This window comes from Mytilus galloprovincialis, chromosome 6 (assembly GCF_965363235.1).
Source record: "Mytilus galloprovincialis chromosome 6, xbMytGall1.hap1.1, whole genome shotgun sequence".
Classification (NCBI taxonomy): Eukaryota; Metazoa; Mollusca; class Bivalvia; order Mytilida; family Mytilidae; genus Mytilus; species Mytilus galloprovincialis.
In genome coordinates, this window is record NC_134843.1 from 30021610 (window position 1) to 30046978 (window position 25369).

Genomic DNA, 25369 nt, shown 5'->3' on the forward strand with positions numbered 1-25369 from the left:
AAGGTTAATAGGACGTTCTAGATTTTGACCTTTGCTTTAAATTCATATTTAGACATTATAAAGTCATAGGAACTGACATTTTAGATTGATTTTTAATATTTTGATAATAAAAAAGATCTTTACTTGTGGAAAGACCTTCAATTGTTCTCTGAACAATTGGTTTTTAATTATTATTAATTTATTTTTTTTCTTCCGCCTAATTTCTTTCTTGCGTAGTATTGTTGTTTCACAAGATGTCGCTTAGATATTTGGAATAAGATATCATAAAGTGTATGCGCTTTAAAAACTGACAACTGCATAACCAAATACTTTACGTTGTAAGAGTTACCTCCCCAAACACTGTTTTTCTTGTGGCCACTACTCCTCCGTAACTGTAAAAGATTACGACAAATTTGTTTTACCAATTTGCTCATTATGTCTTCAGGATTAGGATCTTAAATTGACCGAAGCTATCCGGAGACTCCATATGAGAGTTATATCCCCTTTTGCATTTAAGATAAGTGATATGCATATGAACTCATGAACCTCTAGGCATATAAACCTAGAACCGCTTTATTTGGTGTCCTGGGGTCCCTACTTAAAAAATGAGGTCAAGGTCAAAGGTCAAGGTCATGATCTAAATTTTGACATTCACTTCAAACTGCTTTTCCTTTGAAAAAAGTTAGGGGTAAATTTGAAAAAAATGTGAGCAAAATGTTAGTCGCGACATTATTTATGTCATGAAATTTTGTCGAAAAAAATATGCGTAGTATTTTGGGGTTTTTCATGCCACTGAAATGGAAATATCAACAAATTTACTAATTATAGCTTCAAACTTTACAGCTCTCATGATGCATACATGCAATTTATCTTTGTAAATAATCCAATGCCCACAACTACCTATCTAACACCCCCCCCCCTTTTTTTTTTTAGGAATCCCATGTCTATTTTATTATAAAAATGCTAATCCATCTTTTTTTATAAATAAATTTCATTCTGAAACACAAATCTATTCCTGCACAATAAAATATCTGCTCCAAATCATGTACATGTATTTCTGAAAATTGATCGATAAACGTTTTGTTAAAGTACTATAACACCAGCATAATAGCATTTTTGTGTGCATGCAATGAGTGAGTCGACCAGTGGTCAGTGGTCAGCGTTCAGCGTTTGGACAAAAGTTTACCTGTAAAATAAATCGAGAAAATATATTTTCCGTTAGCAGTACAAATCACATGCAGTCCGCTTAACGTTCCAATCTGGATTGAGAAATTAAAATCAATCCAAAGTTCGTAAAAAGTAGTAAAATCCTAGAATCAAACTTCTAAACATGCATTAAAAAATAAATCTGTGTTCCCGTAGATACGTGTACAAAAGAGCATGCACGATCCGACATCAATGACCTGTAAATGAAAGAAAATTAAATCTGTTTGCACATTCTTTATACATAGGTGTGCACATGACGACGTCTCTCTCTGCAAAGGATTATATCTGTTTGACTATATCAGCTTGGTGACGTCACAATCGCTGCATCCGGTACTACCTAAAATGAAAAAACTTATAAACGCTCTCATTGCCGTTTTCAACGTGTTCCGTGAGGCTTTAAATCTATCTATCAATCAAACAATCAATCAACTGATTAATCAACCAACCAACCAACCAACCAATCTATCAATCAATTAATTAAGCAATTAATAAAAAATCAATCATGTTTCAGAGGGGAAAGACAGTTAACAATTGTTTTAAAACAATTGATTTATATTGTAAATGTGCACTTTTAACCATTCTAATAAATTTTATGTATCATAAAACGTAACACTGGCACCCATTCACCCCTTTTTTGGGGTATTTTCTCCCATTATTAGGTCTTTCCACCTTTCCGTGGAAAGACCTATTGATTTTGTTCTGATTATTATTAGGTCTTTCCACCTTTCCGTGGAAAGACCTATAGGTTTTGTTCTGATTATTAGATCTTTCCACTTTTCTGTGGAAAGACCTATTGTTTTTCTTCTGATTTTTTTTTTTTTTTTTTTCTTCCGCCTAATTTTGTTCTTGCGATAAACATTTGTTTCTCAATATGTCGCTTTGATATTTGGTATATGATATCGAACAGTTTATGCGCTTTTGAAATTTACCCTGCGTAACCGAATACTTTTCTTTGTAGGAGTTATCTCCCCAAACACTGTTTTCCTTGTGCTCACAACTCCTTCGCAACCGTAAAAGATAACGACAAATTTATTTTACAAAATTGCTCGTTATATCTTTTGCATGATTTGTCCTATTTTGACTGAAGCAATATGACCGCTCCATATGAGAGTTATTTCCCTTTATGCATCTGATATAAGTGATATGCATTTCTATCTTATAAACCATAAGTGATAGAGACCTAGGATCTTTTGATTTGAGGTCCTTGGTCCAAAAAAATGAAAATTAGGTCAAGGTCAAAGGTCAAGGTCATATTCAAATATTTGAATTTGGCTTATTTTCACTTATATCCAAAGACCGTATAAGATATCAACAAATTATTTTTACTAAATTGTTAGTTGCGACATGTCGTAACACATGAATTTTTATTGCAAGGGCACGTAAAAGGGAGTTTTCTCCCCTCTTGTATTTAAAAATACGTATTTGGTGATATAAGTCATTAACCAAATATAATTAAGACCTATGGTCTTTTGATTTGAGGTCCTTAGTTCATGACCTTGAAATTGATCTCAAGGTCATAGCTTAATTTGACGTTCTAGATTTTGACCTTTGCTTTTATTTTATATGTATACATGATAAAGCTATGAAACTTTTGGAAAAAGGTATCAAACCATTTAAGGGACGACATCAAAAGATCGATGTCGGATAAAAAACTTTATTCAAATAGTTTGGGGGTGGGGGGGTAAAAATCGCTGCAAGTTTTATTTATCCGACATTGATTTTCGGAATAAAAAATACAAGTTCAAATTCGCCCCTAACATTTACACGGGCTTTCAAACTAAATGAAAGTCGTCAAATCGTACCGGAAAACAATTTTATGGCCGAAAGTAATGGGACGAAATTGACTCCATTATCTATGTCGCTCAAACGCTTAATCGATCGTGAATTTTGAATGATATGAAATCGTATACAGATCAACACAGATTGTTTGGGTTCTTCTTTTAATTCAGCACTCCATCAACATACTGATGATAACGTGCCGGGCACTGATTTTACTATAAATCTGTGCCGCGCGTGCGTGGGATATAAATTTTATTTACAGTGAATAATACGAAAATAAAAATAAAAATTTCAACATAACTTCGTTTTCTTCTGTTTTTGTACTATACATTTTGGTTAAAACTATATGCATTGTGGAATTTATTTAAATGTTTAGATGTTTATTGAGAACAGATATTGGAATCTGTTCTCGGAAGCTTTCAAGAGTAGTACATTGAACTGCAGCTACTGGGAGAAGGTTCCATTGCAAGATTGTTCTAGGGTAGAATGAGTGCTTGTATGAGTCTTTAGTGGTTTGTATGGGTCTGAAAGAGTAAATATGTGAATGTTGTCTTGTTCTTGTATCAGATTGTGTAAGTAGGTCTGTCGGATATATGGCAACAAGATGATGTATAATTTTGTAGAGGAAAATGATGCGGGTTCTAATTCGCCTTTTCCCAAGTGTTGCCCAATTTAGAGTGACAGTGTTCTACAGACATTAAATAAAAATAACACAAATCCTATTCATTTTGAATTGTGCTTTTTCCTCTCTCCGCTGTTGGCACAATATTCACTTCAAAGCTATATATATTATATGAAATATTGAGCTGTTTAAAGAGAAAAAAACATAACCACAATGCCATTATGGACAGATGAAAAATGCAGAATCCATGCTGATTGTATTGTTAATAAAACTATGATTTAGCCGTATCTTTCCCAATGCATAAATTTACACCCACACTTTCTTCACACATTTTTAATAAAAGAGATGTTGAAGTCAATATACAAAACAAAAATACATTGTTGAGGAGAAAACAACATCCGATACAAAAGGTATACTCTGAAAGCATATATGCCCTTTATTGGTCAATCAATTTTTTCCAAATTAAGTTAAGAGGGGGGGTGGGGGGGTCAGCGAAAAAACTATGTGAATTAAGTTTTTTATCCTTCATTGAACTTTTGATGTCGTCCCTAACCTTGAAAGAAACAACCGGAAGTGACCTTTTGTAATCTATGGAAGTAGCTATTTTTTGTACTTTATTAATATAAAAGTATATAGAACCAGATATTTTTGGAATCAGTGTCAAGAAAATATTCAAATATAATCGTAAGTAACATTTTTCAAACCGGAAGTAACAAATTATCTCCCTTATTTAAAAAAAATGTATGGAAACCAAATATTTTTGGAATCGGCGTACTAGAAGCTATCATTTGACGATTGAAATGACATTTTAAACTTAGTTTCACAACTTTCATATCAAAATACATTGTTTTGATGGAGAGACCTTCAATTGTTCTCTGAACAATTGGTTTTTAAAAAAAAAAAAATTTTCTTCCGCTAAATATCGTATAGTTTGTACGCTTCAAAAACTAACAACTGCGTAACCAAATACTTTACGTTGTAAGAGTTATCTCCCAAAACACTGTTTTTCTTGTGTCCACTACTCCTTTGCAACCGTAAAACATTACGACAAATTTATTTTACCAAATTGCTTGTTACATCTTCAGGATTAGGTTGGCTGTTTGGACCAAAGCTATACAGAGACTCCATATGAGAGTTATTCCCCCTTATGTATTTGGTATAAGTGATTTGCATTTCTAACTGGTAAACCATAAGTGATAGAGGCCTAGGGTCTTCTGATTTGAGGTCCTTGGTCCAAAAAAATTAAAATAAGGTCAAGGTCATATTCTAAATTTCGATTTTGGCTTTTTTCACTTATTTTCAATTACCGCATGACATAACGACAAATAATTTTTCATAAATTGTTAGTTGCGACATGTCCTTACTTGTATATTTTGATTGAAAGGGTGTGCATACAATAAATGGGAGTTTTTGTCCATCTTACATTTACAATTACGCGTAAAGTGGTATTACTCATTAACCAAACATATTAAAGACCTAGGGTCTTTTGATTTAAGGTCCTTGGTTTGTGACCTTGAAATTGAGGTCAAGGTCATAGGTTAATAGGATGTTTTATATTTTGACCTTTGCTTTAAATTCATATTAATACATCACAAAGCCATAGGAACTAACATTTTAAACTGATTTTTCATATTTCAATATCAAAATAGATCTTTACTAGTGGAAAGACCTTCAATTGTTCTCTGAACAATTGATTTTTAATTATTATTTTTATTTTTTTTCTTCCGCCTAATTTCTTTCCTTCGCTGTTTTTTTGTTTCGCAATTTGACGCTTAGATATTTGGAATATGATATCGAACAATTTATACCCTTTTGAAACTGACACCTCTTAACCGAATACTTTCCCATATAAGAGTTATCTCCCTGAACACAGTTTTTCTTGTTATTCCTAAGGCTTCGCAACCGTACAAGAAACCGACAAATTTATTTTTCCAAATTGCTCGTTATATCCTCAGGATGTTCTGTTTTATTTTGACCGAAGCCATATATAGGTTCCATATGAGAGTTTCCCCCCCTTTTATGTTTGATATAAGAAATATGCATTTCTAACTGGAAAACCATAAGTGATAGAGACCTAAAGTCTTTTGATTTGAGATCCTTGGTCCAAAAAAATGAAAATAAGGTCGAGGTCAAAGGTCAAGTCATATTCTTAATTTTGATTTTGGCTCATTTTCACTATTTTCAAAAGCCGTATAACATATTGACAAATTATTTATACCAAATTGTTAGTTGCGACATGTCGTAACACGTAAATTTTAGTCGAAAGAGTATGTAGACATTTAATGCCAGTTTTTCCCCCTTTTTTAGTTGTAAGGTAATACAACTCATTAACAAGAAATAGTAGAGGCCTAGAGTCTATTGATTTGAGGTCCTTGGTTGATGACCTCGAAATTGAGCTCAAGGTCATAGGTAAATGTAACATTCTAGATTTTGACCTTTGCTTTTACCTCATATGTATACACGATAAAGACATGGGACTTTTTAAATTAGGTTGCAAGCAATGTGATCTAGAAAAAGCCAACCACCCATCCCTAGATTTTCCATCATCTATCATGGAAAACCTCATGGAATTCCATGGAATAGTATTGGAACCTCCATGGAAAATAAACAGAGAAAAAAAGGGAAAAAATAATATTTCCATCTGAAACATTTTCCATGGAATTCCATGGAAATATTTTTCATGCTATTTTTCCATGGAAATATCTTCCATGATGTTTCTTTTTCCATGGAATTCAATGGAAATATTTCCATCATTTCTATTGAAAATGGATTGCTCAAATTAACCTTTTGGCAAAAAAACCTGTTTAACCTTATCTGTAATAATGAACATAAATAAACTAGGTGCAATGCATTGTTTCAGTTTGGTAAGGTGTTTTGAGTCTTGCACTGGTCATGATCAGTAAAAGCAATAAAACTCAACCATCATTTTAACCTTTAATTCCGATTAATATTATGCATTATGATAAATACAATAAACAAGCAAAAACTTTGGTATATGTTTGCACTGTGTTTAAAACAAGAAATTAAGGTTATAAATGTCACTTCTGTCAACATGGCTTCAGTGGATCCATCTCGTAGAACAGCATTAACCATTGTTTGGAGTTTCATTTGTTCCTCATGATACCTAAAAATATAATTTTAATAATAAAATATTCTTTAAATCATGTCCTTAACACAATTATGGTTAAAAACTTTAGTGGGTGATATGCATGTTCATTTGATACTTATTTTATGGGGAAAACTTCTGCAATCAAAAGAAATCTGTTAAATCACAAATGAAAATGTTTATTTGGATTGCTTGAATTCTAACAAAATATTCTTTCCTCTTCAAAATCCTGGATTCACAACTGTTGTTTTAAACTGAAGAATACATTTAAACTCATTGCTGTGCTGTATGTACTAGTCCCAAGAAACTAGTGCATGAAGTTTAAAGATTGTTCCAGCCTTGGTCTTGAATATTTGATTTTCATAATCATTGTATATAAATGTCATCATGGGTATTGTCCATGTTTTTAGATCTTTGTTTTTGTAGTTTGTTATAAAGATACACTTTTTTTACTTTTACGGATCTATGTCTCATATGCAACCATTCCACAGATCTTAAATTTTATAACCAAATTACTTTATAAGTGGATTATTAGTTATCAGTATAATACATTATACAGTTTGTCTTGTCTTACACAATCATATTATAAGTGTAAATCTACTATCTAGTAGGTATTTTCATTATGTTATTATGTCAAACTAAAGGACCCTGCACACAATCAAAATGGTGGAATCTAATTCAGTGTACTTACCAAAAGATATGCTCATAAATCCAAACGTCAATGCAAGTCATCAAGAGAATAAATCTGCACTATTTAATGTCAAGAACTATTTGAAACTATTTCATCTTCATCCAATGTAAACTACATTTTGTTCAGGAGAGAAGACATCTTTGCTTGTTGCCTGTATATCCATTACAAGTTCAAATTCTAAATGTGTTGGGGGTTGTATAAGGAGTTATCTGATTTCTTTAAAAAGTGCCCCAATTGAATACTGTTAATTACCTATATCTTGAATATTTTATATACATCATAATAAAAAAATATTCATTTAGGCCACACCAATTTAATTTCTTGTTCTACGGATTTTTGGACTCCAAATTTTGGGGCGAGCAAGCGATTTGAAAATTTTAATAAAAAAATATTTAATTTGCAAATTTTTGAGGCGAAGCTTGAAAAGTAAAGGCGAGCGATTATAATTTTTTTTTGTAAACATAAAATAGTAGGTTTTGACAATATTAAAACTTGATTTATCACTTGTACTTTGACATTTCTTTAATTTCTTAAGTATTTTTTCCCTGTTCACCAAGAAATAATTAAATCTGGTATATGTATGTGTGAAGACAATGAGACAATTCTCCATCCAAGTCATAATCAGTTTGGGGGCAAATAAACTCATCATAGATGCCACCCCTTAATGTTATAAATATCCCTTTTACATGTTTTATGAGGGAACAATATAAGTTATAATATATTTGTTTGTACAAAAGGGCTCATATTTTCTCAAAGAACTTATATCTATCTCGTATTAAATGGTCAAAACATGTCCAAGAATTTTGTAATATTCCTGGACTTTAACCATGTTAACACATTTACTTTAACAGTTTAATATTATTTAAAATAAGTGGACCCCTCTGTTAGAAAAAGTTGTTTAAAATATGATGTAACTCTCCTCTTTTTGAGTACAAAATTCTAAGTTTTCAAAGGTTTTGTATTGAAGAACTATACAAATCCTTGGTATTTCTATTTTCTTTTCTACATCAGTAAAATTACCCCTTGTCTGAGGGAGGGTTGTTCTCAACCTGATAATAACAAACACAGGTCAAAGTACGGCCTTTTACAAATGGCTTTGATACAGACCAAACAGCAAGCTATAAAGGACCCAAAATTATTAGCGTACACAATTCGAACAGGAAAACCAACGATCTAATTTATATATCCAAGGATTTGTATAGTATACAAATCCTTGATATATCCAAACGGGAAAATACCAATGAACAACATCAACAAACAATAACTGCTGAACGACAGGCCCCTGAATCAATCAGGACAGGTGCATAAACATGCAACGGCTATGGATAGTTTTGTTTCGCCAGCAATATAATTGCAGTTGAAGGCAAATCCTTCAGAAGTTCTTTGTACTGTATTCTAACAACGAACATTTTTTGATAGGGAATATAAGTAAGGGGGAAAGAAACCAATTTTTTGTTTTTACAGGTATTTCCGCTGTTATAAATTTATATCGGAGCACTCCCACTTTGAATAGATAGGTTTCATGCTGAAACAAATATTCTCACAGATATTTACACAGTGTTCATGGTGTTTAAAATCGTTCTATACAGGTTAGACTGTGATTTTAAAAACAAATGTTGATATCTTTTTATGTTTACAACAACAAAAAACGGTGCGGGAAATGGACATGATTTACATTCCCGGATGCGGGAAGCGGGAATATAAAAAAAATTAAAAAAATCTGTTTTGAAAAAAATAGGTGCGGGAGGGTCCGTCGAACAAGGAATCAAATTTGTGTGGCCTTATTGTTTATATTTACCAGCTGTATGTTTTTAGTAATAATAATAATTGTACAAAAATGTATAAATCCATGTTCTACCCTACATTTGGCCTCACACTGAATGTTCATGTCGTTTCCTGTCCACTACACAAAGATTAATGAAAAGCAGATAATACATTACATTTCTTTCACTGGCTCACATGTCTAATTGATGATAAAGAATTAATGCATGGAAATAATTTGTGTGTACATTTTTTCCATGCTAAAGTCATCATTTAACCCTCTTTCCATCTCAAAAATATTCTAAGTCAAGATTCTATCCTTTTTTCCATGTTAAAAATATTCTAAGTCAAGATTCCATCCTCTTTTTCATCCCGAAAATATTCTAAGTCCACTTTCCATCTTCTTTTCCATCTACAAAGTTTTATTATTCTACTTTCCATCTCATTTTCCATCCCAAAAGTATTTTTTCCATGGAATTCCATGGAAAGTTTTCCATCTTATCATGGAAAATGATGGAATAAGTGACACATAAAAGTTTTCCATCAGTATGGAATCTTTTTCCATGGAATTCCATGGGAAAACCCAAATTTCCATCATTTTCCATCATTTTATCATGGATGGAAAAGTAGAGCTGCTTGGAAAATCTAGGGATGGGCGGAAGTGACCTTTTGTAAACCGGAAGTAACTATATTTTGTACTAAATTAATGAAAAAGTATATAGAACCATATATTTTTGGAATCAGTGTCAAGTAAACTATAAAAAATTACTAGAAGTAACATATTTTAAACCGGAGTAAAAAATGATCTCCCTTATTTATATCTTTTTTTATAGAAACCATATATTTTTGGAATCAGCTTTCAAAAAGCTGTCATTTGACGCTAAAATTGAAATTTAAAACCAAATTTTAATATTTTCATATAAAAAAAAATCTTTACTGGTGGAAAGACCATCAATGGTTCTCTGAACAATTGGTTTTTAATTTCAATTGCTTTTTAGCTCACCTGGCCAGAAGGGCCAAGTGAGCTTTTCTCATCACCAGTCGTCAGTCGTCGTCCTTCGTCTGTCATTGTTAACTTTTACAAAAATTTTCTCCTCTGAAACTACTGGGCCAAATTTAACCAAACTTGGCCACAATCATCATTGGGGTATCTAGTTTAAAAAATGTGTCCGGTGACCCGGCCAACTATCCAAGATGGCCGCCATGGCTAAAAATAGAAGATAGTGGTAAAATGCAGTTTTTGGCTTATAACTCAAAAACCAAAGCATATAGAGCAAATCTGAGAGGTGGTAAAATTGTATATCAGATCAAGATCTATCTGCCCTAAAATTTTCAGATGAATCAGACAACCCGTTATTAGGTTGCTGCCCCTGAATTGGTAATTTTATGGAAATTTTGCTGTTTTTGGTTATTATCTTGAATATTATTATAGATAGAGATAAACTGTAAATAGCAATAATGTTCAGCAAAGTAAGATTTACAAATAAGTCAACATGACCAAAATTGTCAGAGGACTCCGTAAGGAGTTATTGCCCTTTATAGTCAATATTGAACAACTTTTTGTCATTTTTATACGACCGCAAAATTTGAAAAAATTTTCGTCGTATATTGCTATCACGTTGGCGTCGTCGGCGTCGTCGGCGTCGTCGGCGTCGTCGTCGTCGTCGTCCGAATACTTTTAGTTTTCGCACTCTAACTTTAGTAAAAGTGAATGGAAATCTATGAAATTTTAACACAAGGTTTATGACCACAAAAGGAAGGTTGGTATTGATTTTGGGAGTTTTGGTCCCAACATTTTAGGAATTAGGGGCCAAAAAGGGCCCAAATAAGCATTTTCTTGGTTTTCGCACTATAACTTTAGTTTAAGTTAATAGAAATCTATGAAATTTTGACACAAGGTTTATGACCACAAAAGAACGGTTGGGATTGATTTTGGGAGTTTTGGTTTCAACAGTTTAGGAATTAGGGGCCAAAAAAGGGCCCAAATAAGCATTATTCTTGGTTTTCGCACAATAACTTTAGTTTAAGTAAATAGAAATCAATGAAATTTAAACACAATGTTAATGACTACAAAAGGAAGGTTGGTATTGATTTTGGAAGTTTAGGTCCCAACAGTTTAGGAATTAGGGGCCAAAAAGGGACCCAAATAAGCATTTTTCTTGGTTTTCGCACCATAACGTTAGTATAAGTAAATAGAAATCTATGAAATTTAAACACAAGGTTTATGACCATAAAAGGAAGGTTGGTATTGATTTTGGGAGTTTTGGTCCCAACAGAATAAGGGGCCCAAAGGGTCCAAAATTAAACTTTGTTTGATTTCATCAAAATTGAATAATTGGGGTTCTTTGATATGCCGAATCTAACTGTCATGACTGTGTATGTAGATTCTTAACTTTTGGTCCCGTTTTCAAATTGGTCTACATTAAGGTCCAAAGGGTCCAAAATTAAACTTAGTTTGATTTTGACAAAAAATGAATCAGTTAGGTTCTTTGATATGCTGAATCTAAAAATGTACTTAGATTCTTGATTATTGGCCCAGTTTTCAAGTTGGTCCAAATCGGGGTCCAAAATTAAACTTTGTTTGATTTCATCAAAAATTGAATAAATGGGGTTCTTTGATATACCAAATCTAACTGTGTATGTAGATTCTTCATTTTTGGTCCTGTTTTCAAATTGGTCTACACTAAAGTCTTAAGGGTCCAAAATTAAACTTAGTCTGATTTTAACAAAAATTGAAATCTTGGGGTTCTTTGATATGCTGAATCCAAAAATGTACTTAGATTTTTTATTATGGGCCCAGTTTTCAAGTTGGTCCAAATCAGGATCTAAAATTATTATATTAAGTATTGTGCAATAGCAAGTCTTTTCAATTGCACAGTATTGCGCAATGGCAAGAAATATCTAATTGCACAATATTGTGAAATAGCAAATTTTTTTTAATTAGAGTTATCTTTCTTTGTCCAGAATAGTAAGCAAGAAATATCTAATTGCAAAATATTGTGCAATAGCAAGATTTTTTTTTAATTGGAGTTATCTTTCTTTGTCCAGAATCAACTTAAATCTTTGTTATATACAATATACAATGTATATTCACTTTTTACTACCAACTGATAAATTAAAATAATCTTTACCATTCAGTGATAACAAGCAGTTTTTTTACATCTTATTTCCTTATCTTATCTAAAATGTTTTTAGATAATGTATGTTGGACATTTGCCAGACATGACTATGATGTCATTTTCTATTTTTATTTGCCAATAACTTTATGTAAATAACTTCATTGGTAATTTGCCAATATAAAATGTTGCTGATGAAGTTTTTTTTATTGTTTTATACAATAAACAATGTATATTCACTTTTACTACCAACCAATCTTTACCATTCAGTGATAACAAGCACTTTATTTTACATTTTAATATTTTATGATGTATTTAAAAGAGTAGTTATTGTTGCAAACTCCATTAGAAATTTGAATTGATATCAGTTTTGGAAAAAGGGAAACGGGGATGTGAAAAAAGGGGGGGGGGGGGGGGGTTAAATTTTTCTCATTTCAGATTTCATAAATAAAAAGAAAATTTCTTCAAACATTTTTTTGAGAGGATTAATATTCAACAGCATAGTGAATTGCTAAAAGGCAAAAACAAACTTTTAAGTTCATTAGACCACATTCATTCTGTGTCAGAAACCTATGCTGTGTCAACTATTTAATTTTAGATTTAAAAAGTTTGAAGAAGAAATCTTTAATTGTAAAATTTGTAAAATCTTGACATTTGTTTTGTGTAAAAAAAAACCATGTAATGTCAAAAATTTGATCACAATCCAAATTCAGAGCTGTATCACGCTAGAATGTTTTGTCCATACTTGCCCCAACTGTTCAGGGTTCGACCTCTGCGGTCGTATAAAGCTGCGCCCTGCGGAGCACCTGGTTGTAACTTGTACAAAAATCTTCTTTTCTAAAACTATGGACAAAATTTAACCAAACTTGGCCACAATAATTACTAGGGTATCTATTTTAAAATAGTATCTAATGACCACGCCTACCAACTAAGATGGCCGACATCAGTAAATACAGTAACAGGTGAGCGACACATGCTCTTGAGAGCCTCTTGTTTGTTATTATCTTGAATATCATTATAGATAGAGATAAACTGTAAACAGCAATAATGTACAGCAAAGTAAGACCTAGAAATAAGTCAGCATGACCAAAATGGTCAATTGACACCCTAAGGAGTTATTGCCCTATATAGTCAATTTTTAACAATGTTCATAAAATTTGTAAATTTTCACTAACATTTTCCACTGAAACAAACTGGGCCAAGTTCATTATAGATAGAGATAATTGTAAGCAGCAAGAATTTTAAGTAAAGTAAGATCCACAAACACATCACCATCACCAAAACACAATTTTGTCATGAATCCATCTATGTTCTTTGTTAAATATTCACATAGACCAAGGTGAGCAACACAGGCTCTTTAGAGCCTCTAGTTTTTTGTATTTGTAGATTTTTTTTCGTCAAATAATCGATCACAGATATCATTTGTTTCGAAACGTTTGAGATCGTTTAACAATATCAGGAAATTCATTACATTACGTCACAAATTATATCAGTTTTTAGATATTCTAAAAATAACCGTGCAATATGTATCCGCCGTTTTCTCTCTACCTTCGAAAATATAGTTAAACATGTGACTATCCCTGAACGAATCAAATTAGTTAAAATATAAGATTTAATAATATAAGGATATATTGACTGAGGAGGAAGTCGATATATCCTGTATTGATCTCATAAATAGGCTATAATTGTTATACAATGTATCATTAATTTCCAACCATATTTGTATCAAAATCGTCATTTGATTTTGTTGGAACTTTATAGATATCATATTGTCTCCTAGACATTAACAACATATTTGTTGTTTCATTTACCCTTTTTTTTCGTTTTTTTTACATTTTATATATTTGAAGATTTTTTTCTTCAAATAATCGATCGAAGATATTTTTCTATAAAAATTTTAACAATATGAAATTCATTAGATGATGTCACAAAGTATGTCTGCTTTTAGATATTCTAAAAATAACCGTGCAATATGCTTATAGGGAAAACGGTACTATTTATTCTGCCATAGGCGACAATATTAACATTTTCTAAATTTACAACTTTTTAAGATAAAAACCTGGATAAAACAGTTATATGTTGTGTTAGTACTTTATTATTGTGTTTTAAAAATTAAAGCCAAATAGTATCATGACCAACTTCCAACGGAGCTTGTTTATGTTATCCATGCCCACCGTCATTTTGCACCAAATTTATGAAATTTTGCAAGTCTTTTCAAATAATTCTCTAGAAAAGATTTCAATAGGTTTCAAAATTTATGTTGTAAATATACACACTGCAGTTATTCATAGATAAATAAAAAATATATTGTACCCTTACATCCAATCACAGCGCTCCTAATTTGACTTCCTTCACCTGCCTTGGGTACACAAAAGGCCAACCTAATGCTGGGAAAATTAAATACTACCGTTTTCCCTATATGCTTTTTGCTATCCACCGTTTTCTGTCTTAGGTAACCTTCAAAAATATAGTTTAACATGTGACTATCCCTGAACAAATCAAATGAGTTGAAATATACGAATTAATAATATATTGTTTTATCGTGACGGGTTACAGACGAAGTTTGAATTTTGTTTTGGTTTGATGATTTTGTGCAAAGTTATTGTCCATGGGCTAAGAAAATTCACTCAAATAATCAGTTTTCAACACTTTTTATACCCCTGTTATGGAACTAATTATGGTATACCATTGTCTGTCTGTCCGTCCGTCTGTTGTCAACATATTGATTATTACCTCAAAAACGCTTTTACCAATTTGCATAAAACTTTTGGTAAATGTTTATATCTATTCATGTGAGCCCCCTTTCTTTTCTTAATTTTTTTTATTTTACGTTTCTGAGTTCTGGGGTTTTATTTATTAAAAAAAGGATGGTTTTCCGGTTTTCAGGCAATAACTTAAAAATGGTTACAGAGGTTGTCATGAAACTTTACCAAATTGTTTAAATCAATTGACCTAGCTCCATTTTTCGATTTTTAAAAAATTTGGTTTTACATTTCTATGTTTCTGGGTTTTTTTTTCATTAAAAAAGGGGGGATATTTCAGTTTTTGAACAATAACTTAAAATACTTACAGCAGTTCTCATGAAACTTTGGTCAATTGGTTAAGTCTATTTACGTAAGCTCCCTTTTCATGTTCAAAAGTTGCTGATATGACATTGAGAAGTAATTGAAATTAATTCTTTGAAAATGAGACAGGTGTATCATGCACTCATGACGCAGCTGTTTATTTTCAATATTGACTTGATATTTGTTATATTGATTACCTCATGAAGTTATGGATCAATTTAGCATTTTGTTCCAGTACAATTTTTTTTTATCCAGTAGGGGAACTATATTTAAATTATTTTCTTGCTTTGTTCTGATTTGATGTGTCAAGCTCCTTTTTAACTGATTTCTGTTGTTTGTTCTTATGTTGTGTTGTCAAAAGTAAGCCTTTAACCCCACCACACTGGGAGAGATCTTTTTGCACCAAAAATGTGTCCTTTTACGCCACAAATTATTTTCCTATGCTACGTTTGCATCACCTGTTTTAAAATTACATTGTAGCATTCGCTCCAAAAATAAAACAAACGATTGCGCGGTAATTTGCGCCAATTAGAAGAAAAATGACTTATCTCTTTCTTTGGAACCGGCAGTTTACACGGCAAATGTCTCTTTTTCTGAATCATATCTTCTTATTGCTGCTGCATGGGAAATTCACAATTTAATGTATGTAGTAGTTTGTAACTTCACTTTATTGTCCAAAAACTCAAACATTGAATGATGAAATGCATAAAACAGTTTATAATAATTCCTGTTGGATGCTTCTGCTCCATTACTGGTAGTCTTGCGGTTAATAGTTTCAACCCATTCGTATGGTGGGAACATAGCACTGTATCTATAACATATGTAGCTATAACATTATCAGCAAAAGTTTCTATTTTCTTCTCTTTTGTCATATCTTGTATAGATATTCAGCAAAGCAATAACTTTTATTCTCTCTCTGTACGTTGACTGTGTAATGCATTTTAATTCATTTCTCTCCAGATGCTCATCTTCCTGGTGAAATATCTCTGAACAAATGATACTTTCTAAGCCAAAAATAAGAATAAATATATATTAATCATTGGCGCAATCGATACATTTCGAAAATAAAAATTTCGGAAAAACAGTAATTGACGCAAAAAGGACTGCTGCCACCACACTCAACATGAGTCTGCTGGAAGTTATGCCATACTACTAAAAGTGTCTTTCTGCTAAAAGGACACTGATTAGAATAAACACAGAGTCACAGATATGAGTGTCATGACGTCACTTTTGAGGCTAAACATTAGGTTTTTCCCTAGATTTTGTGGATCAATGAACATTAAAATGTGATAGTGTGAGTGGGAAATAGTGTTCTGCTTTGATTTGTAGGTTACAAATAGATAATGCAAACCTTAAACTGAAGAAAACAATAATTTATGGTCTTGATTTCACTAGAATGCATTCAAGAAGCTGTATATTTGAATAAAAGATTGAAATCAAAATGTCTCACTAAAATTATATCAATTCACAGTTTATAATAAAATATGTTCTATTATTTAACAGATTGAAGATGAAAAGAAGGGATGTTTTACTCTCAAGATGGACATTATAAACTTACTAGGTGAAATATGTAGAAACTGAAATTACAGGCTTAAAATAGTTAAAGAAAACTTTTAACATTTTTATGATACTACTATATGAAAAAAGAACAGTAAATATGACAATGAAAAATTACTTAATATTTCATGTAAAACAGTAGATATGACGCCCTACCATTTTTTACATACAATTCATTATGAAAGCAGAACTCTTTTAAGTCATTATTTTTCAACAATTAGAAATATGTATTTTATTCGTCATGTGATGATTTAAGTAATGCCAATTTTAACATATTGATATCAATTGATATGATTAATAAGGTTTATAAAATAAATTTTGAAATAGATTTTTTTTTAAATTTAGAATTAAAACTGTATTATTCTGATTGTAAAAGAGAAAATGAAGGAAATTGTTCACAAATATTTTTTTTATTTCAAATGGGACTATATAGTTATATGTTAATTGTTATCCTAAAATTTTATTTCAATGAACTGTATTAAATGCATCAAATCATGGAAGTTATCCAGTTATCAATTTTGATAGGAAAACATGATTATGGTTGAGCACAATATTTATGGTTTGTTACTTTTTATGGCCCCGCAATGAAGTTGTCGGTGCCATATAGTTTTACCCTTGTTTGAAATTCAGAAATTCAGAAATTCCGTTATTCCGTAATTCCATTATTCCGTAATTCTGTAATTCCGTCATTCCGCAACAAACCATTATACGGAGTTTTTTTCTAAACGCCTTCAGATATTAGGCTGACTTTTGGAATGTGAGTTAACCATGATGAGTTACAGATCAAGTTTAAGTTTCATTACGCTCCACTAATTTTTGCCGAAATTACGGGCTTTGGACTTTGAGAAATTGTTGAAAATCACAGTTATACGGACGTTTTTTCTAAACGCGTTCAGATATTGGGCTGATTTTTGGTATATGAGTTAACCATGATGAGTTACAGATCAAGTTTAAGTTTTGTTCTGCTCCGCTAATTTTGCTTTAATTACAGGCTTTGGACTTTGATGAATTGTTGAAAATCACAATTATACAGACTTTTTTCTAAATGCTTTCAGATATAGGGCTGATTTTTGGTATGAGAGTTACAGATCAAGTTTAACTTTCGTTCCGCTCCTCTAATTTTAGCTGAAATAATGGGCTTTGGACTTTGATAAATTATGGAAAATCACAGTTATACAGATTTTGTGTCCACATGTGTTATTGAAATTGCAGATTTTTCAACTTTTTGGGACGGGGCCATTTGTGTCGCTTTGACACATCTAGTTGCAATTTAATAATGAGTAAAATCTAGTTTTACATGATTATATTTTTTTATTTTTCATTTTTCTTAAATTTCTTTAGAGGTGTATTTCTTATGATTCATTTATTGTCCCTAATTTAAAGGTATAATATTTAATTAATTTTTTTATGGTTATTATTTTAACTGGTATGTTTTTGGGAAATTTAAAAAAATCTATCATTTTGAAACACTGAACCCATTTCAGGAAGGATTGCATTTTATTTTATTTTTTGTATTTGTTAATCATGAGCAAACTTGTAGTTGTTGTATTATAAAACAAATTTAAGATTTACAAATTGGATATTTGTGAATCATTTGCTTTTTTCATGTATCATATGTATATTCAAATAATCTTGGAAACGGGAAGAAATATTGTTTGTTAAAATGACATGAATATTTCATCCAAATTTGTATCGACTGATTTGAATAAAGTGTTAATGAGTATCAAAGTTAGGCCCCAAAGTTATGTAACTCATTTGACATGTAATTTAGAAATTTTGAAAGTTTAGTACTTATTTCGTGTTTCCAGGGTGTTTATTCAAATTCAGATATTTGTATGATGATATAAAATTGCCATTTTGATTTTATGCTTTTTGCTATATTTTTAAATCCATGTCTTCAATAGACATTAGTATGTTTGGTCATTTTATTCACTAGATTTGAAGGTTTTTGTTTGGAATCCCTTTAAAAATATATGTAATTTGACTCTGGACATTTAATAACCCCTTTAATTACAGAAATTATAATTTTTGTCTAGAGATAAAACAATTTGTGAAAAGTTTAAAAGAGATTGCCATAGAACTGCCATTAACATCAAATTTCTTTTATTAAAGAACAAAGACAGTAATTTATATAAGGTAAACGGACAGAAAGTCACAGGACATAAAGTCACAAATTTGATAGGACAAAAAGTCACAGGACAAAAAGTCACAAATAATTTGTTGACAATTGTTTGAATATATAAGAGAAATATTTACTTTTTAATACATATATTCATATTAAAGTTTAGGAAATGTGTCATTATACTTGAAAAATCAAGATTTATTTAATTTTAATCAGGCAAAAGATATATTTCTTGGCACCATGAAGCCATTTAAGTGCCAAACCACTTTGACATTTTGTTTTTTTTAACAATTATTTGATCATCTTTGATATTTTTTTGATAAATTTTGTTAACAAAGTTGGTTTATATACAATAGTTCACGAAAAATACAAAAATATTTTTGTAGAAATAAGCGGTTTTTATTCAAAGAAAATAATCAGAAAAAATGAATGACTTTTTGTCCTGTGACTTTTTGTCCGGGACTTTTTGTCTGTGACTTTTTGTCCTGTGACTTTCTGTCCTACATTCTTTATATAAATAATACCTCTTATGAGGTTGTTGACACAGGATTTATGCATTAGAATGTTAAGAGTTTTAAGAATTGAATTTTCTGAGCTATTGGGCTTGAAACAATTATGATAAATGAAGTCTTCTGTAATAACTACACAATGTTAAGGTATGTCAATTCATTCTCTATTATTTATTGTCAATCCCTAGTTATGTATGCAAGGGGTTTTTACTTATCATTTTTAAGTGTATATACCCTACTTTGAAACAGATGTTGTATAATTCTTAACACAGTTTGAAATTATACCTGAATTGGATGACTGTTTTCATCTATAAAACCTGATGGATCAAACTGCATGATATGAATATAAAAAAAAAGCTTACACTATCTTTGGGAAAGCCATTATAAGTCTGAAATCAAAATCAGCTTTACGAATATAGTAAAAATAACATCAATTCATCAGCAGTGCATATTCTTTTTCAAAAAAAGTTGTTGAAAAATTAAAAAGATGTGTCATTTAAACTTTATCATTTATGTATGGAAGAAAAGAAAAGTGTATTTGCAATTGATATGTGAACATGTTATTGACATTTTTATTATAATCAAATGTATTCTAATATATGAGGGCAATTTAAGAATATAATTATGCCCTATTTATTGCTTTATAGCTTTGTGAGTTTCAAAATGTACCATCTTCAATTATTTATTGATGTCAACCCTGAGATATTTAGATGTGGGAATATTTTTCAATACTTTTTCACACAGTATGTTCATGGATTATAAAAATGTTTTAGTGTATGACTGTATAGATTCAGTTTATCTATAAGAAAAAATAACAGAGTCAAGGGGCAACATTTGATTTAAGCTAAACAATTTTTAATTGATATCAACACAAAGTCTCTTATTATACATTTTGGCTAAATGAATTATAATTTTTCTTTTAAATGTTTTATGACATATATTGGGGACTGTTTAAAAAAATGTTTAGGAAGACTTATTACAGCTGAAGACAAAAAAATTATCAATGGAAATGAAAAATTTAGATCTAATCAATTTATCTAAAGATTGATATTCATATTCATGTTCTCACCATGATAGGTGCTGAATAGTCTTCAATCATAAACTTAGGTTTAGTAGCAAGGTCAATACAGTCCTTAGTGTCACTGAAACATTCTCAGCCATAAACTAAAAAGTTCAGGCCTAACAGAAAGGTCAATACAGGTCTTAGTGTCAGCCTTCAGATTACTGTAAAAATTTTCTATAATGACTAATTATTAAATGAAAGGAGCATAACTATGGTTGTTGGTGTATGTAGTATTTTGACAATCACCCCACATATTTATATTATTTTTATTTTGTAATTTTGATGTGAGCCATTTTTAGAAAATTATATGTGGGAATAAAACAAATATCAAGTGTACATAAACATTCATAATTGTCCTTTTATAAGACTATATTATGGGTAAGTTTGAGTTAAATATTGAGTGTATTATGTTTATAATTTGTTTTACATTTGTGTATTGCAGTAATGTTATAACACTTTTTTGTTTACTTGTTTGTTTAATCTGTGGAGTATCACTTGGCATATGTTGATTATAAAAAGGTCAGCAGGTTATGTCATTTTTGGTACCCCTAAAATGAAAACATTGTCACATCAAGTGATGAATTTCAATCAAAACTAGGTCTGAATCATGCCGAAGAAGTATACTTTTATTAGTCCCCTACCGTCGAAGTGGAAGTGAACTTTAGGTTTGCACTCTGTTCGTCTGTCCATCTGTCAGTCCGGCAAATCAGTTTTCCTGACTTTTTTTCTTCGTGCTTGAAGATATTGATTTGGTTTATTGTTTTATCATGACAAGTTACAGGTCAAGTAAAATTTTCACGATTTTAGTTTTCTCTTTATTTAGTTAAAGCCCTTTCCCTAGAATTAATTTTTTTATGAAATACTTATTAATAAGAAGATTTCTGTTCAAAGGGAAAAACTTATTATACAACCTAAACTTTTTTTTTTAAATTTGATCGTATATTGGTATCACATCAGATAGATGGTTTTCGGATAATAACTTTAGTATAAGTGAATAGAAATCAATAAAAAAAATTAAAAAAAACAAGGTTTATAACTACTAAAGGAAGGTTTTGATTGATTTTGGGGATTATGGTCCATACTGTTTAGGAATTAGAAGCCAAAAAAGGCCCAAATAAGCATTTTTGTAGTTTCCAGACAAAAGCTTGTGTTAAAGTGTATGAATCTCTCTGAAATAATACCACAAGTTTCAATACTACAAAGGGATGTTAAGGATTGACTTTGGAGGTTATGGCACAAACCATGTTAAAATTATGGAAAAAACGAGACATAGGTATGCTGTTTCAGGCAGTGGCTTCAACAATGTATTAGTTTGTGATTAGGTCTAATTGATGGAAACCACTAATGGTTGGTCAATCATATTTGGTATGCAGTTGTATTAGTATTGGCACATCTCATTACCATGGAGATAATTTGGCCCTGGTATATATCAATGTCAGATGAGCAATTTAGACTCCTAGAAGCCTCTAGTTTGTATTATATATTTATCAGTTTGTTTATTGTTTAAGATTAAAGATTAAAAATTTAATGATATATTGTTGTATAACATGTTTTTTTCACAAATTAGATGTTAGAATATTTTGCTTTCTTTTGCTGCAGACATGTTAGTGTGCTGTAATAGTGTTTGTTATCAATATTTATGTATATGTCAATATCAAAAAAATTATATCTATAAACAGTAGTTATAAAAGTATGGTTAATAATTTAATTTATGTAAATTTAAAGCAGGCATATCTTTTCTGGTAAAACCATTATAAAGAAAGCATATATGCCTTGCTTGGTCATTTTAACAAATGTTTGTCTTTCACTTTGGTCATACAGACTAAAAAGAGAAAAAATATGTCTGTATGGAATGCTTTGTAACAACAAATTAGTTATAAAACATTAAATATGCACACACACTTTAATATATTAACATATATGCAGAAGCAGGAATCAGAAAAATGGCTTGGTAAATGTAAAATCAGCATCATTAGCTGTTAATATACTCATGAATAGCATTGTGCTGTGTCAGCTTGTACATTGTTAGTATTAATCAAAGAAATATTGCTAAACGTTGACAAATATTAGAGGCAGAAGAAAAGTTGCAGAAATAATAAACTTGTTTGAAATTGAAACATTGTACATGAATAATACAATCCAATGGTCATTTACAAGGTTGGGAAATAGTTAATATTCATTGTCTTTATTTTGACAAAATTGTTGTGAAGTAAGTTTTTTGGCACTTTCTTCTGTCTCGTTAGTTTCAATTTTTGTACAGATACATTTTTTTTATATATAATTCATGTTTTATTATCTTAATTAATATTAATGTGTTAGTTGACAAAATGTAAAGATATTTTGGGTTATACATGTATTGGTCATTCGTCAGTGTAAGACTCTGAAGTGTATAAAGAGTTTAGGGGAAAATTGGACTTTTTCTATGGATGGCCTAGGTCCTATGTTGTTATTTTGAAACAACACCTTCAAAGTGTCAGACAAATAATGTCTCAATTTTTAGACTAAGTTCACTCTCAAATATCTGGCATTCACATCATTAAACCAAGGCTATGCCCCTGCCTTTCACATTTTTTCCCAATTTGTCTCTACAAAGTTATAATTGAAGCCATGCACATCAAGTCTGTAGATCTACTGATATAAAGATTGAACTACTCCAACTCCTTCTATGAATGCAACTCATCATTATTAAAAACTTTTTTGATCACTGAAACTAAAAAGGCGTTTGTTTTGACATTTTTTTTAAGCTGTTTTAGTGCTCAGATAACTACTTTTGTAAAAATGTTTAAATCTGATATTTGATGGTTTTATTATTTTTTTATTATTTGTTTTTTAAGTTTTTTTTGTTCTCAGATAAAAACTACGCAACAAATTAAAATAAGCAATTTTTTTAAGTGATACTCACTATAAAGTATTTTATTTTTATGTTATAGTTATTTTTTTTGGTTTTTTAGTAAAATTCTTGCCAATCTTCTTTTTCTCATCTGAAGATTACAGATGTAAATTTAGATAAACTTTTGTCCATTGGCCCAGTTAGTTTGGGGATGGATGTAACATGCTTTTTTGGTGCATTTATATAAAATATAAAAGAAAACCGGTGTATATTGTTACTATTGAGTCTTTTACAGAAAATATTTAATTGTTATTTTAAAACTGTGCCATTTCATTACATTCCTACATAATTTTAGTGGGTTGTTTTTTCAAATACCTTTGATGCCTTTTAGAAACCAAAAAGTTCAATTAATTTGGGAAATGCAGATCTGTATATATGTATGTATCAGTTTGTCTAAACCTATTCCAACTGAATTGTTGTTGAGATAAGAATATATTTTAAAAAAATTCTAGAGTGAAGAATAGTTCATCCTCTAAAAATTTGTAAACAGAGGGGAAAATGTGTTAATCTGATTTTAATATATGGTTAAATGAGATCAGATTACAGAAGTCCTTTTTACCTGAAATAGTCTGCAAACTCTGCTATAAAAATGTTTTCCATACTTATTTTACGTTTTAAAAAACATAAAATTGAGGATTGGGTCAAGAAAGCATATATTTTTCAGTGAATTCAAATTTTGACATCAATTTAGGGTTCAATGATTCAAAACAATATAAAGAAATGAATTTTAAATTATTTAAAATTTCTCCACTTTATGGATTGGTGAAAATTTTAATCTAACAAAAACAATTCCGTATTTGAAAAAAGAACAGCATGAAAATAAGATAAAGTTAGCAGACAATTGTCTTACTTGATTGAAAATTCTTGTAAATGGATTGTGTTTCTTTCTTAGTATTTGCATATTAAAATCAGATTAGCATATTGATTGTTATTGGAGACCATGAAAGTTTTGGTTGATATTTTTCAAGGTTATGGTTATTTTTTTATATTTTGACAATTAATACATACGTTTATTCATTAAATACTAAATTGTAGTGTTAACGCTTTGCTTTTGTTGTAGTTTGTCAATAAATTCTTGAAAACGTATTTGTTTTTTGTATTATTTAAATGTATATATGCGTAAAAAAGTATTGGTGGAGAGACCATATGGTTGGAACTTTTTTGGGGTGTGAAGGTATGAGCAAGGGAAACAGGATACTTCAAAAAATCAAAAAACTATAATTGGTAGAGTTTCGTATAACTTTGATTTGTATACTCAAAGGACTAGACAAGGTCTATATAAAATTGAGAAAAACAACTCTTTGGAATAATATGTTGGTATCATGTATATATATCAGATGTACATGTATAGAGTTTTAATGTCAGTTCAGAAATAAATTGACATTTCAGTTCACTTTTCAGTTCAATGAAATGATAGATTTGCAGTTTAAACAAAAGCATAGAATACATTAGTTACGTGCTCCTCATACATGAAAGTATGAATGTTGTTTGATAAAAAAAGGTTTCACCATATATATATATAGTTAGTCTGGGATCATGGCTCACTGCTCGAAAATACAGCCAGATGTTTTCAATTTTTGTTTTGTGTTTGATGAATCAGCAGATACTGGTATTAGTTCCCCTTGGAGGATAGCTCTATTAATACTTGATGGCTAATCTGGTGTGAGAAATGTTTAGATTGCGGGCAATTGTAATTTTAATACTGAAATTTTGACTGTCAATGCAGGAAACAGCATTTTCCTGTATATTTCTTATTATTACCTCACAGACCAGAAGTAATTGTTTTGCAAACATTATTGCAAACTCAATTGCAAAACTGAGGTCAGTTCATAACAAAGTCTTTGAATCTGAATTGGTGCACAGTAAATTGTTTCACCAATGTTCTGTATAACTCACATATACA

At 30.6% G+C, this 25369-nt stretch overlaps 1 protein-coding gene across 1 annotated transcript in view; it reads left to right on the forward strand.

Annotated features, from left to right (window-relative positions):
• Positions 1-17061, forward strand: part of LOC143079325 (uncharacterized) — a 186801-nt gene extending 169740 nt beyond the window's left edge. The window contains exon 10 of the mRNA XM_076254583.1: positions 16829-17061. Coding sequence (XP_076110698.1) covers positions 16829-16833 — 5 coding nt within the window. The 3' untranslated portion in view covers positions 16834-17061. The remainder of the gene's footprint in view (positions 1-16828) is intronic.
• The last annotated feature ends 8308 nt before the right edge of the window (positions 17062-25369 follow it).